Source organism: Rattus rattus, chromosome 11 (assembly GCF_011064425.1).
Source record: "Rattus rattus isolate New Zealand chromosome 11, Rrattus_CSIRO_v1, whole genome shotgun sequence".
Lineage (NCBI taxonomy): Eukaryota > Metazoa > Chordata > Mammalia > Rodentia > Muridae > Rattus > Rattus rattus.
Genome location: NC_046164.1, coordinates 73,057,540 through 73,070,486, shown reverse-complemented (window position 1 = coordinate 73,070,486; position 12,947 = coordinate 73,057,540). Strand labels below are relative to the sequence as shown.

At 49.1% G+C, this 12,947-nt stretch overlaps 1 protein-coding gene across 1 annotated transcript in view; it reads right to left on the bottom strand.

Moving 5' to 3' along the window:
- Positions 1-4,063: 4,063 nt before the first annotated feature.
- The window catches only part of LOC116912367 (SEC14-like protein 3), a 10,247-nt gene continuing 1,363 nt past the window's right edge, over positions 4,064-12,947 (bottom strand). The window contains 12 exon segments of the mRNA XM_032916427.1: positions 4,064-4,185; positions 4,915-5,084; positions 5,171-5,310; positions 5,632-5,677; positions 5,679-5,736; positions 7,725-7,808; positions 9,160-9,220; positions 10,040-10,135; positions 11,006-11,194; positions 12,258-12,317; positions 12,448-12,491; positions 12,734-12,809. Of these exon segments, the coding sequence (XP_032772318.1) occupies positions 4,064-4,185; positions 4,915-5,084; positions 5,171-5,310; positions 5,632-5,677; positions 5,679-5,736; positions 7,725-7,808; positions 9,160-9,220; positions 10,040-10,135; positions 11,006-11,194; positions 12,258-12,317; positions 12,448-12,491; positions 12,734-12,809 (1,146 nt within the window).

The following is a 12,947-nucleotide window of genomic DNA, read 5'->3' as shown; positions in this document are numbered from 1 at the left end:
TCCTTCCCATTTTTTTTAAAAAAATTTTTATTTTTGAGTACAAGGGTGCAGTGCTGGTCTCTACCAGCAGAGGGAGCTGGCTCCTGTGGAACTGAAGTCTGTGACGTGGGAAACAAGCCCAGCTTCTCTGTGAATCAGGAAGTTCTCAGAAACATCTTTCCAGTCCCCCTCCCACTCGCTTCTCTCCCTCGTTCTTCATTATAGACTTGCCAGGTAAATCACAGGGTGATGATATAGGGAGAGGGATGTTTGAAAAACTAATATGGAAAAGGAAAGCTTGACAAAAGCTACTGTTTTATAAACTCCCTAAAAATATGTGTATTTAAAAGGTTTCATTAGCATTACCTTCCACAGAACGTTCCTCCCAGAAGCCACAGACAATTAAACAAAAGTTCCAGTGCCAGGCATGGGATACCTTCTGTCATGGTGTTGGTGTGGGGACAATAGATTGCTATCACTCTTGGTTACCCAGACCTTACTGGAATAGGTAAAAGTCCACTGCTGAAAACACCACACGCTTTGATCACAGGACACAGAGAAATCAAACCATTAGTGATCCGAAAACACCCTCCCCGATTTCATAGTGCCAGGAGGTGCCATGCAGGCTGATGGCACAGGAAAGCCATCAAGAATCTTACCCAGATGTGTATGGTGTCAGCCACAGTAGTGACCAGCCTGGGAAGATGTGCCCACACCACAACAATGACACAGATGCTATTGGAGTAACCAACACGTTCTAATTGGAATGGAGGTCTATTCTGCAGGAGGCAGCTCATGCTGGTACTGTGAAGCTGGCCAAGAACCCGTGACGGGAGAGCGCACAGAACCAACCGCTATCGCTTTGCTAAAGGAATGTGGAATCACCGTGCCTTCTAAGGTTTTAACCTGGTGCCAGATGCAACTCTCACCCCCCCAGCGGAGAACCATTTTACTTGGCACACGGTGATGAATACAGACTCACGACTGACCAGAGTGCAGAGAATAAATGACCATGGAGTACTCGGCCCCAAATGGCACATTCCTGTCACTCCCTGCACAAGGCACAGAAGGGGACAGAAAGTTTGTTAAGGGTCAGAGGCTAGGGAGTCTTCTGGGTGTGGTGGGACCAATCTTGCAGTAGCTGCGATCGCCAGCACAGCAATCAGGCAACCATGCGGTACCATCAATCACACGAGGGATTCATGAGGCCTGCCACCAAACCGGAGAGCTATTGGCAGTTGGTGTCCTCTGGAAGGAAGAGTTTATCTTCTTTGACAGTGTGGCCCATGGCGGGTTGCCCATGCTACAGTGGCTGGAGTCCTCTATCTGAGCATTGAGCATCTGGGCAGCTCTGATTGGACTCAGTGGGTTAGAAAAACAACAGAAGACAAGGAGTTGAGGAGATGTGTATGTGGGGGATTCTGGGAGGCATTGGGACAGGAGAAGGAGGAGTGACTATGACCAAAACATATGTGAGATTATGAAGGAGCAGGTAAATGTTTTTGAAAAGGTATGGATGCTCATAAACTTTAATGTCAGGTAATGAGTACATATTAAGGATCATCCAACATCACTCTTTGTCTTTCAAAGTCTGACAGCTTTCTCTTCCCCATCTTTCTTCTCCTCTTTTGTGATTCCAGTTACTTTCCCCTCCCCTGCCTGCTCAGAAAGGAGGAGGCAGTTTTACCCCATTTGGAACATCACACAGGAACCTGGAGGCCACAAAGGGAAGGGGGCATCTTGGCTCTGGTCCATTTCTACCACCCACTGACTGAAGAGAGGCCAGTGCTGTTGGGAGCTCAGTTTCTGTCCATGCTAGACACAAGCTAGAGTCATCAGAGAGGAAGGGGCCTCCGTACAGAAAATGCCTCATAAGTTCTGGCTGTAAGGCGTTTTCTTAATTAGTGATCACTGGGTGGTGTCACCCCTGCTCTGGTGGTCCTGGGCTCTGTAAGAAAACAGGCTGAGCAAACCATGAGGAGCAAGCCAGTAAACAGCATCCCTCCATGGCTTCTGCCTCAGCTCCTGCCTCCCGCATCCTGCCCTGTGTGAATTCCCGCCTTTACTGCTTTTGATGATGAATGGTTATAGAAAACCGAGAGAAACGAACCCTTTTCTTCCAATTTCTTTTGGTCATGGTGTTTCATCACACCAATGGAAACCCCAGGACAGTCCCTCTATATAAGATGGGCACAATAGCCGGTGCCCTGAAGTGTAGGCACAGGTCTGTGCACGGCTCTGCTCTCCTCCACAGAATGAAGTTAGCTTGGTGAGTGTCGGGCTCCACACTCAGCTCTTAGCTCCCACAGTGCATTTCATGGAAACAGCAGCGCCCCTGGGTTCTGGCCTCCCTGCATTCTCTGAACTAATTAATCATCTCTTGGCAAGAGTTGTGCCAGGAGCCGGGACTCCAGCCAATGTCCGTGCACCCAGCATGGGTCAGGAAGTTGAGAAAGAAACTGGAACCAGGCCTTGTCCCAGTTCCCAAGGGACAGGGTGAGCATCAGGTGAGCATCCTTGCATCTGTGCGAGCAGAGGACAAATCACCGGATGTAGGAGTGCAAAGCCATCCAGCCCTCTGCGAGGCTTCTTGAACAACCCCCTCACACATTGTGGGTCTCCACTAGCTGGGCTGCCCAATTTGGGGGATTATTTCTTCCACCTTTAAAAAGGGATTAGAGGGATGGGGATACCAAGTGACTCTACTTAAAGATGCAGGGCAAGCAAAGCATTCCTTATCTTCTTGTCAGAGTAGGGTCTTATGTGGGGGCACTGTGGAGCAATTTAGAGCAATGCCTTCTGACTAAATAAAGAGCAAAAGTCTCAGATCCTAGATCTGCTGACGACTGCATGTCACTGAGTGGCTACCTTAGCCTCTCTGAGCTCGGTTTCCTCCTTCATAAAGTGGCTCTGGTAAGGTGTATTGTTGGTGGTGTGAGGGTGGTGTCATTCTGCCTTGTGAAGTCTTGAAACAGTGACAATCCTCAGCCAATGACAGACATTACTGTCATTGTTTTGCCCAGCAGCATTGAGAGTCGATATTGGCTTTCTTTGCTTTGGGGGAAAAATGTTGTGTTTTTGTTTTTGTTTTGTTTTTATTTATGTGCTCTGACTGCATGTACACCTACAGGCCAGAAGAGGGCATCAGATCCCATTACAGATGGTTGTGAGCCACCACGTGGTTGCTGGGAATTGAACTCAGGACCTCTGAAAGAGCAGCCAGTGCTCCTAACGGTTGAGCCATCTCTCCAGCCCTGGGGAACATTCTTTTAATGGCCTTAAAATATGAGCTGTGAGTTCAAAAGGAAGGAGGTGAATATGAGAATAATGCATGGAACCTGTGCCCCTGGGTCAGGCAAAGTCAGAAGCAGGGGCGCCTCCTGCCAGGGGTTGGAGTTATTGTGTCTGAGACTCCCAAAAGGAAACCACTGTCAGGTTGAATGGTCCGGTCTTCTGCAAGCGTGGCTCTGTCCAGGGTGCTGAAATCTGCTGTCTGGTCTCTTTATCATTCCCGTGACCTTGTGATCCCTGCCTTCTGGTCGGCTGTTTAACTTACAGAAATACAGTAAGCATCTACTTTATAGTAAAATGGAAATAAATGGAAATAAAAATGATTCAGATAATCTGCAGCTCAAGCCGCTCACGGTCACAGTCACAGTCACAGTCATAGTCCCTACTCAAGTACAAATGTCTTAGGAGAGAAGAGGTCAAGTAGAGTCCTTTCCCTGTTCTTTTTTTTTTCTTTTTTCTTTTTTTCGGAGCTGGGGGCCGAACCCAGGGGCTTGCGCTTGCTAGGCAAGCGCTCTACCACTGAGCTAAATCCCCAACCTCCCTTTCCCTGTTCTTAGACCCCAGTGACACCCATCTTCTGTCTTTTCCTCGTGCTTCTTTCTCTTTTGCAATCTTTACACCTCCAACCTTTCATCATTTTGCAATTTGACTACAGCAGATAAATCTTCTCCGGGCAATCTCTTCCTCTGCGCACTGGTGTCACAGAGTAAGCCCGACTAATGATCAGGTTTAGGAATGAAAGGAGAGAAGAGGGAAAACAGAGGGTGGGGTCTCTGAGAAGTGGGGGATCCACCTAGATAGGGGTGAGCTCCTCATCGTACTTCTGCATGCCCTCGTCTGGGAGGAGCACTTCAACCGTGAAGCTGACCTTCTTGGCATGGACGAAGCTATAGGTGTTGTCGAAGCGCAGGACGTCTAGGAGATGAGACAGACGGAAAGATGAGCTCCTACTGGCTGTGCTTGCCGAGCTGGTGCAGCTCCCCATTGCGCCTTTTACCTCTCTGTGGGACCTGTGGCTCTGAGCAGAGCCTGTAAACAGAAACTACTTCCTCTTGACCATCACCCTGTGGCTTTAGTTACATCAACAGATACTGAGAACAATAGATGTTAATTATATTAATTCAGGTATATTCACACCTGGATGCTCACATATACTGAGAGCAACAGAAGTTTCCTAGCCCTCTTGGATAAAGTGGGTGCTGGGCAAAGCCTGAAGTAATGGTTTTAATCCTCAGACCATGGGTGACCCAAACAGTGGTTCTTCCCAGATTGGGCACTGTCTTGCACTTGTGCAACTACACTGAAGCTGAAACGGAGCTGGGGTAGCATGACGCTCAGCTTTGAGGCTGCACGGAAGTTGGCTTATTTCTCACGACCTCATGGGGAAAGCGCCACCTGCCCTATTGTCCTATGCCTGTGTCCTGTGATCCAAGCACCCTCAGTTCCTCGGGGCTCGCGTGTCTCTGACTGTTGGTGCACAGTAAGTGTTCACGAGTATGACTTGGGAATGAATGAAGGCTCTAACCTGGGCTATGTGTCCCGGTGTGTGTCTGGGGGGAGAGCCCACTGCCTATGTTTATCCTCTAAACCGGGTGGAAGATGGTTCCTGTCTCCAGAGTCAGTGCACGGCTGGGGTGGACTTACAGACACCAGCCTCGGTGCAGGTGAGGCTCCCGTCCTCAGGCACCATGTGGGCATTGTAGCGCTGGCTGGTTAGCACCTCGGTCATCTCCCCTGCCTTCTGCCTCTCCCCCATCTTGGTCTTGAGGAAAACTCCAAAGCCAATGTCTGCTCCGTCAGATGAGAACTGCCACCTGGGAGAGATCAGGTTGCTGCTCGGTGTGACGGGGTCCTGAGGGGTTGGAGCCCAGCTGTGGGAGGAGCGGTCATTTGTCCCTACCTGAGGACGCAGCCTGGGAACAGGATCTCGTATTCCACCTGATGGGAGGAGCCGCGGCTAATCTGCACCGAGTGCTCATACTGGGTCTTCACCTGGTCACGCACATACATGGACTTGGGAATCTCCCCACCGTAGTTGATCTACAATAGATTCCGGAGTCACTCCTCTTGCCAGAGACACGTTTATCGCTATTGGGAAGATTCCCACTTCACTTCCCCAAACCCTTCTTGGCTCTCTAGGAGGGCTAGCGCATCCTCTGGAATCTTCTTTCAGCTTAATTCCAAATCAAAGCCCCACATTTCATCTTCCTCTGCACATCTCATCATTAAGTCCCACAAAGCTGGACACACCTAGTTCAATACGGGGTCTCTGTACCCAGCCGTTTATCTGGAGATGTTGGTGAAATGAATAGGAACCCAACCATCCTCCTTAAATCCTTCCTGGCCCCAGGCTCTGTGTACCTTGGTTAAACATTTCGGGTTCCCATCTGGGTCAGTCAGTGTCCCCAAAATGGGCAGGCAGTTCCTCAGGACTGATGAGTTTCAGCAAACCTTCCTTCCAGCTGTCTGGGAGTAGGAAGATTCAGTGATGGTTATCACACCTGGAAGGGACCAAAGCACCACCCATACCCACCGGGGCACCCTGAACGTGTGTCTGCAAACACTGAGGGAGTTAGGTGGCCAGGGATAACTCCCAAGTCACCTATACCTCAGGCTATAGGAAATGGTTTTCCTACAATCCAGTTGCTATGGAAACACGTTTGCCCTTGGCTGATGGATTGGTACATTCTTGAAGGTCGACCTTGGTGAGATTACTCAGTCAGTAAGATCTTGTGGTGGGAGCAGCTCTGTCTAGAGAATCACCTGCCTCTTTCATCATCACAACCACGAGGTATAATGCCATGACTGCTATTCACATGTGAGTCTCTAGGGGTCCTGGGTGCTGGGGATTGCTGTGGTCCTAGCCCTGTAGCTAACCTTATGGAATATTCCTCCCCTCCAGTGGGAAGTGGGAAACAGCACCGTGCCTGGAACGCTAGGGCCAAATTACTGAGCCTATGGGCCTCAGAGGAATAGAGGACTTGGGTCCATTTACTCCAGGATTTGGTGCTTCCCCACAACCAGCCTATTTTCTCACCTATCAAGCTCTCATCCCTAGTGGTCACGGGTAGAGGTAGGAGCTGGGGTATTGGGAAGAAAGAGAGAGTGAGGAACATAAGACTGCAGCCCTCATTTCTAGATCCTCCATTCACAGTTAGAGGAACTGAATACTGTTTGAGGGATGGTTTTCCTCCAAGTTCACTGACTTAGGCTTCAGAATTAGTTTTCTTCATGTTATCCTACCTATCTACCTACCTATCTACCTATCTACCTATCTATCTATCTATCTATCTATCTATCTATCTATCTATCTATCTATCTATTTATCCATCCATCCATCCATCCATCCATCCATCCATCCATCCATCCATCCATCCATCCATCCATCCATCCATCCATCCATCTATCTATCTATCTATCTATCTATCTATCTATCTATCTATCTATCTATCTATCTGTCTGTCTATCTATCTATCTTACAGTGCCATGGATGGAACTCAGGGCCTCACATGTTCTGGGCAAATGCTGAAATATACCCACAACCCACTTTTGCCACTTTAAAAACCAACTCTTGTCAGGGGAATGGCATACAATGGTAGTACTTTTAGTACTCAAGAGACTGAGGCAGGAGGATGGTGAGTTTGAGGACATTGCGTCTTAAAATACAAAACAAAAAGAAGAATAAGAAGTACACTTTTCTTATTACTTTTTACTTATAGTAATATGCAAAATTGAGAAAATAGGAAAATACAAACAACACCTTTAAAATTATTTGTATTTCCTTCTAAAATCTATGTGTTATACATATTCTATTTTACTATGTTTAAAATTATATTTATTATCTGTGTAAGGGGGGTCACACATCACAACATACACGGGTCAAAGGATAACTTGTGGGTGTCAGTTTTCTCCTGCTGTGTGGGCTCTGGGGACACTCAGGTCATCAGTCTTGGTGGCAGCGGAGCCGTCATTCTGGCCCAGTATACTTGGTTTTAGAAAAACAAATTATATTGTCTACATGACTTGTGTGTAGGTGCACATGTGCAAGCACACAAACATGCACATGTGTGCGTGTTCACAGAGGTCAGAGGAAAACCTAAAGCAGTATTCTTCAGGGTCAGAGTTGCCATTAAAAAGCACAGGGTTTGCAGAAAGAAAGCCAGGGCACATAAAGCTGGGGTTGAGAAGCAATGGAGCTGAAACATAAGGGGCAGAGGCCTTACTCCTCACTTATCCTGAGGCTAAGGCAGGGAATGGGGCTTAGGGAACATCTTGGTTCTATCCCATCTCACTGAGGGTAAGAAGGAACCTGTGGCTGCAGGAGATGTGCTGAGCATTGGAAGGGGTGATGGACCAGCATTACTCTACAGCCTAGGTATGAAGCACAGGGATGGACCAGCATCACTCTAAAGTTTAGGTGTGACGCCTGGGGACAGGGCACTTGGAGGACTTACTTCCCAACACTACGATCTTCCTCCGTGTGTCCTCACTCAGGAATGGCTTCATGAGGTTGTAGCCCACGGGGAACAGTTTGGTGGCTGGAAAGATACAAGAAGATTAACAGGGAGAGATCAAGCCACTGGGCCACCTTTCTACAATGGACACAGCTCATGATACAGAAGTCATGATGGACCTGGCTGTCTCAGACCCAGTCACCCAAGAAACAGCCAACTAACTAGCCATCCACCAGCCGCCTACCCACTGCATGAGTGAGCCAGTCGTCAGCCTCCAAGCCGACCAAGAAGCTCACCACTCTATCAACGAGCTGGCCAAGTGCCATCAAACGAGGCAGCCGGCTAACAAATAATTTATCAATTCACCAAATGGCCAAACCCAACGAGTTGGCTAAACAGAAAATGAATCAGCCACCAGCCAAGCAGCCAGACATCTAATCAATTGCTCTCTCCAACTACCAGACAGCCATACAAAGAGCCAATCTCCAAATAACCAGCTGACCATGCAAATTCAGCTCTGGAACAAACCAGCCAGCCAACCATCCAGTCAGCCAACATGCTGGGCAACCACCCAAACATCCAGTCATCAGAATGCTAGCCAGACAACCAACCAAGCTAAAAGTCAGTCAGCCACCCCAGTCAACTCTTCAACCCAACACCAGTTACTTAGCTACTGAGACATCCAGACAGCCGGTCATCTGGAAAGCCAGCCAAGCAATGAGTTCACCAACTATCCAACAAGCCGTCTTTCTACCAACCTACCTACCTGAGCAGCAGACACCCGAATGGCTAGTGAGTCCCCAGAATGGTGCCAGGCCAGGAATGTGCACCACACGCATAGGCTCAGAGGCTTTCAAGGAGCAGATAACTTGCTCAGAAAAACAGGACGATCTGGGCATGGTGGTGCATGCCTTCAGAGACAGAACTTGGAAGGGATAGGGAGGTGGATCTCTGTGAGTTTGAGGCCAGCCTGGTCTATACAGTGAGCTTCAGGACAGCCAGAGCTACATAGTAAGACCCTGTCTCAAAGAACAAACAATAAACAAAATCCCAACATGCACACAAAGACAGAAAAGAAAGAAAAGGAGAATAAATAGTAGCGTAGGTCTATAATCCCATATACTCTGAAGGCTGAGGCAGAAACACGGCAAGTGCAAGGCCTATGTGGGCTACAGAGTGAGTTCAAGATCAGCCTGGGCATCTTAGGGCCACAGACAGCCCAAGGATGGAAAGATGGTCATAGGGAAGGGAAGAGGCGTTTCTAGCGGGGCTGAGTTTAGAGCAGCCCTTCTCCAAGTGAAGCCGGATGTTACCATTTCCTGAGCCCTTCTGTGCCAGACACCAAGTGGTTTGCCCCAGGAAGAGGCCATCAAGACCCTAAGGGTGAAAGATAGGGGTGTGGAGGCTCCAGGAGGGCGAGCCACATCTTACTTACCTTTCACAATGAGCATGAACTTCAGGGTCTCTGGGTAATTCTCTTCAAGGAGGCCAAAGAACTGTGGGGCCAAAAAAAGCCCCTCAGAGCCCACACCTTCTCCCCTCCCCCTCCTTGCTGTATCCTGCCTGGAGGCTTTAAAGGAAATACTCTTTTAGGTATCACCTCCATTGGCTTCTGAAGGGAAGCATCCCACCTCAGACAGTTAGAATCAAATGCCCACAGTAACCGCAGAATCATTTTAACAACAGATGATAATCATGGAGACTGCAGTGTGCCAGGCGTTTGGAATCTGCTCAGCCCGGTGCGCATGCTGTACAGACTTACTCCCCGGTCTAATTGTCCCCAGGCTGGAGGGGAGGAGCCTGAAGCATGGTGGCACAGGGCTGGGGGTAGGGATGGTAGACAGGAGATAACTTGTCCAGGGCTCAGAGCAAGAGAACAGGGCTGGAGTTGATGTGGAAACAGACTCTGTGCTCTCTTGTGCACTTCCCAGGAGTCCTATTAAGGTTTCTTTTCAGGGTGGGGCTAGGAAGGAAACCACCTTTTATTAATTTGTGCTTTAAGCGAACTGTAAGGGCAAAGCAGGCCAAGCTGGTCAGTCAAGTGTGTGTGTGCGTATGTGCGTGTGTGTGTGTGTGTGTGTGCGTGTGTGCATGCATGTGTGCGTGCGTGCGTGAGTGCGTGTGTGTGTGTGTATGTGTGGTGTGAATGCATATGTATGTGTATGTATGTGTGGTGTGACTGAGTGCGTGTGTGTGTGTGTATGTGTGGTGTGAATGAGTGTGTGTGTGTGCATGTGCGCACATGTGTGTGCATGCATGTGTGTAAGTGTGTGTGTGTATGTGTGGTGTGAATGTCCACCCCTGGGCCTCCTCACCTCCTGGTACACTTCCACCAGAGGTTTCCAGAAGTGCTTCAGGCCCAGACCTTCACAGTCAAATATCATCACAATGGTTTCAATCTTCCTCCCCAGCTGTGAGGATGAGGAAGGAGCAGTGCCAGGATAAGCTTGGGAATTGATAACTCAAGTACGTGACTCTCAGGACACTTCCAACCCTCCACTCTGTCCTCAGAGTAACAAGTGGACAAGAAAAAAGTACATCTCCCCACTCATTCATCCACCCACCTACCCGTCATCCATCTATTACCCATCACCCACCTACCCATCACCCACCCACCCATCACCCACCTACCCACTACCCACCTACCCATCACCCACCTACCCATCACCCATCTACCCATCACCCACCTACCCATCACCCACCTACCCATCACCCACCCACCCATCATCCATCTACCTGCCCATCATCCGCCTACCCATCCTTTCACTGGACTTAATGATTTTTAAAAACTTTATGATGGTGAGAAGCAACACACATTCACTCAAACTCTTAGACTGAATGTTGAATTTTAATTTTTTCTGGGCTAATGATACTCACGATGGTGCTGTCTTCCAGTGTCCAATTATAGGCTAGTAAAAACACTCTGTGCATATCTGAGGCAGACTAGGCTAAGCTATGATGCTGAGTGGGTTAGTGTTTTACGTGTCTCTCCCACTAATGGTAATTTTTAAACTTAGGATGGTTTATTAGGATGTGACCCCATAATAGCTGAGGACAATCCCGTCATCTCTTTACTAGTGCAGACTACCCTGCCAAGGGGGAGAAGACAGGCTCAGAGAGGTAAGGAACTTTTGGAGGTCACAGAGCTGATAAGCGGTGGGGCTGTTTGACCAGAGAACCCTCTGACCATGGTAGAGAGAACATGGATGTGTCCTTGGGAACATGGGTCCTGGCAGCCTCTCCTACCTCTAGTCGCTCACCCTGCCCAGTCAGACCCTCACCCGCTCTGTCTGCAGGTCACACTCGTGCAGGATACGTTCACAGTCCCTCATCTTAGTCTTCAACAGGTCCTGCTTGGTGACTGAGAAAAGCAGCCCTTTGGGGTCCAGTGGCCCGATAATGTCATACCACACAGGGCAGCCGTCCCGGTCATAGCCACACAGGCCTCCGGGCATGTACTTCTGGATCACCTGGACATAGGATACACGACACTTGGAATCACACACCTCCCTGGGAAACCTCAGACCTGACTAGCTTATCGTACCCAAGTCTATGTACACTCTGCCATGGGACAAAACATTGGCTTGCCTGGTCCCAAGTGAAAACACTGGGGGTCTTGCAAGGGAGGGCCTTGCTCACAGCTGTGAATACAAAGGCTCAGTATCAGCCAGGCCTGGCTTCAGACTTCAGGGCTCATTGGCCCTGCCTGCAATGTCTTCCATGTCTGGTTTAGTATTGGAGAATGTCATTCTGAAAGCCAGCAGATATAATACAGGCACTGCTGTTCCTATGCCCTATGTCCTTGAGCAAGTGACACCACCTCTCTGGGCCGTGTCCCACCTCCTCTTGCATAGATGCTTGCTCTCCAAGATAGTGCTGGCATAGATGGCATACTGTCCCCAGCTATGATCACCATGTTACTGTGACCCCAGTGTAGGTCCTACCCTTACCAGTGGTGTAGCCTCAGTTGGCTGTTGCTTTATACCTGGACAGGATGCTTTGGAACTCTGGGGCGGGAGCACAAGAGGGACTGACAGGATATGGTGGTTCAGATACACGTTTGGGAGGTCTGACAGGCTTATGGTCAAACCCCAGATCCACAATGGCACTGTGGGACGTTGGGCAAGTTGCTAGATTCTTTTTACTGGACAAAAGGGATGATAATGTACAATGTTCGGATGATTAAACGAACTCATGTGGAGAATTTTAAAACATTTTGGTTTATCAAGATAGGGTTTCTCTGTGTAGCCCAGGCTATCCTAGAACTCATTCTGTAGACCAGGCTGGCCTTGAACTCAGAGATATGCCTGCCTCTGCTTCCCAAGTGCTTGGATTGAGGGTGTCTGTCACCACCACCAGGCCAATGCTAGAACTTGACACAGGAATTATTCCTTATTCTCACAGAAAGGCCTGAGGGACTAATGGCTTCTAAGGGCACCTTCTCTGCTTGGCCTTCCCTTGTGGTCTCCAGTGGCCGGAGGCTTCTTAGGTGATATGTCCACTGAGACTGAAGTGTTTGGGGGCAGGACTCACCTCTGGGGGCTGCCAGTCAAGGATGTGATCAATGTCCATGGTCTTCCGGAACTCCATGTACTGAAAATGAAAGGGTTAGGCCCGTGAGGCTCAGAACCCTGAACAAGGTATGGAATTTGGGGTATGAGGCACTGATTGTCCCCTCCCCCCATCTGAATACTGTCTACAAATCTCCGGGATGGTATTTTACCTTGCGGAGCATGGCCTCTGATTTCTGTAGGTCAAAGTTCCGAGCTGAGGGAAGATGGGGTTGGGGGAGAGATAAAGGTAGAACAAGACTGCTTTGCCCTGCCTCTAGTAAGAGCAATGGTGGGGCCTGGGGGCTGGGTCAGATCTGCTTTTTCCTCCCCTTTCTTAGACTTGTAAAACTTAAGCTGGTGTGGTCAGACTCTGCGAGCCAAAGGTTGTCACAGATCTTTGGAGACCCAGGTCCTCTTGTTGTGCCTCCCTCTTCAACACCCCACCTCTCCCCTCACCTCGGAGCCAACGAAGAAGAAAATAGTCATCAGGGTTTGGCAGGGCGGGCAGCACATCCTGGACATTTTCTCGGAACTGAAAAGAGATATTCCTGACACTGAGCCTTGACTTCCCAACTCAAAGACTCACCGACCACCTCTCTTTCCCTCTGTCACTCAGTCTGACCCAGCGTGAGAGAAGCATGGGATAATGGATGGGCAGGAGAGCTGGACT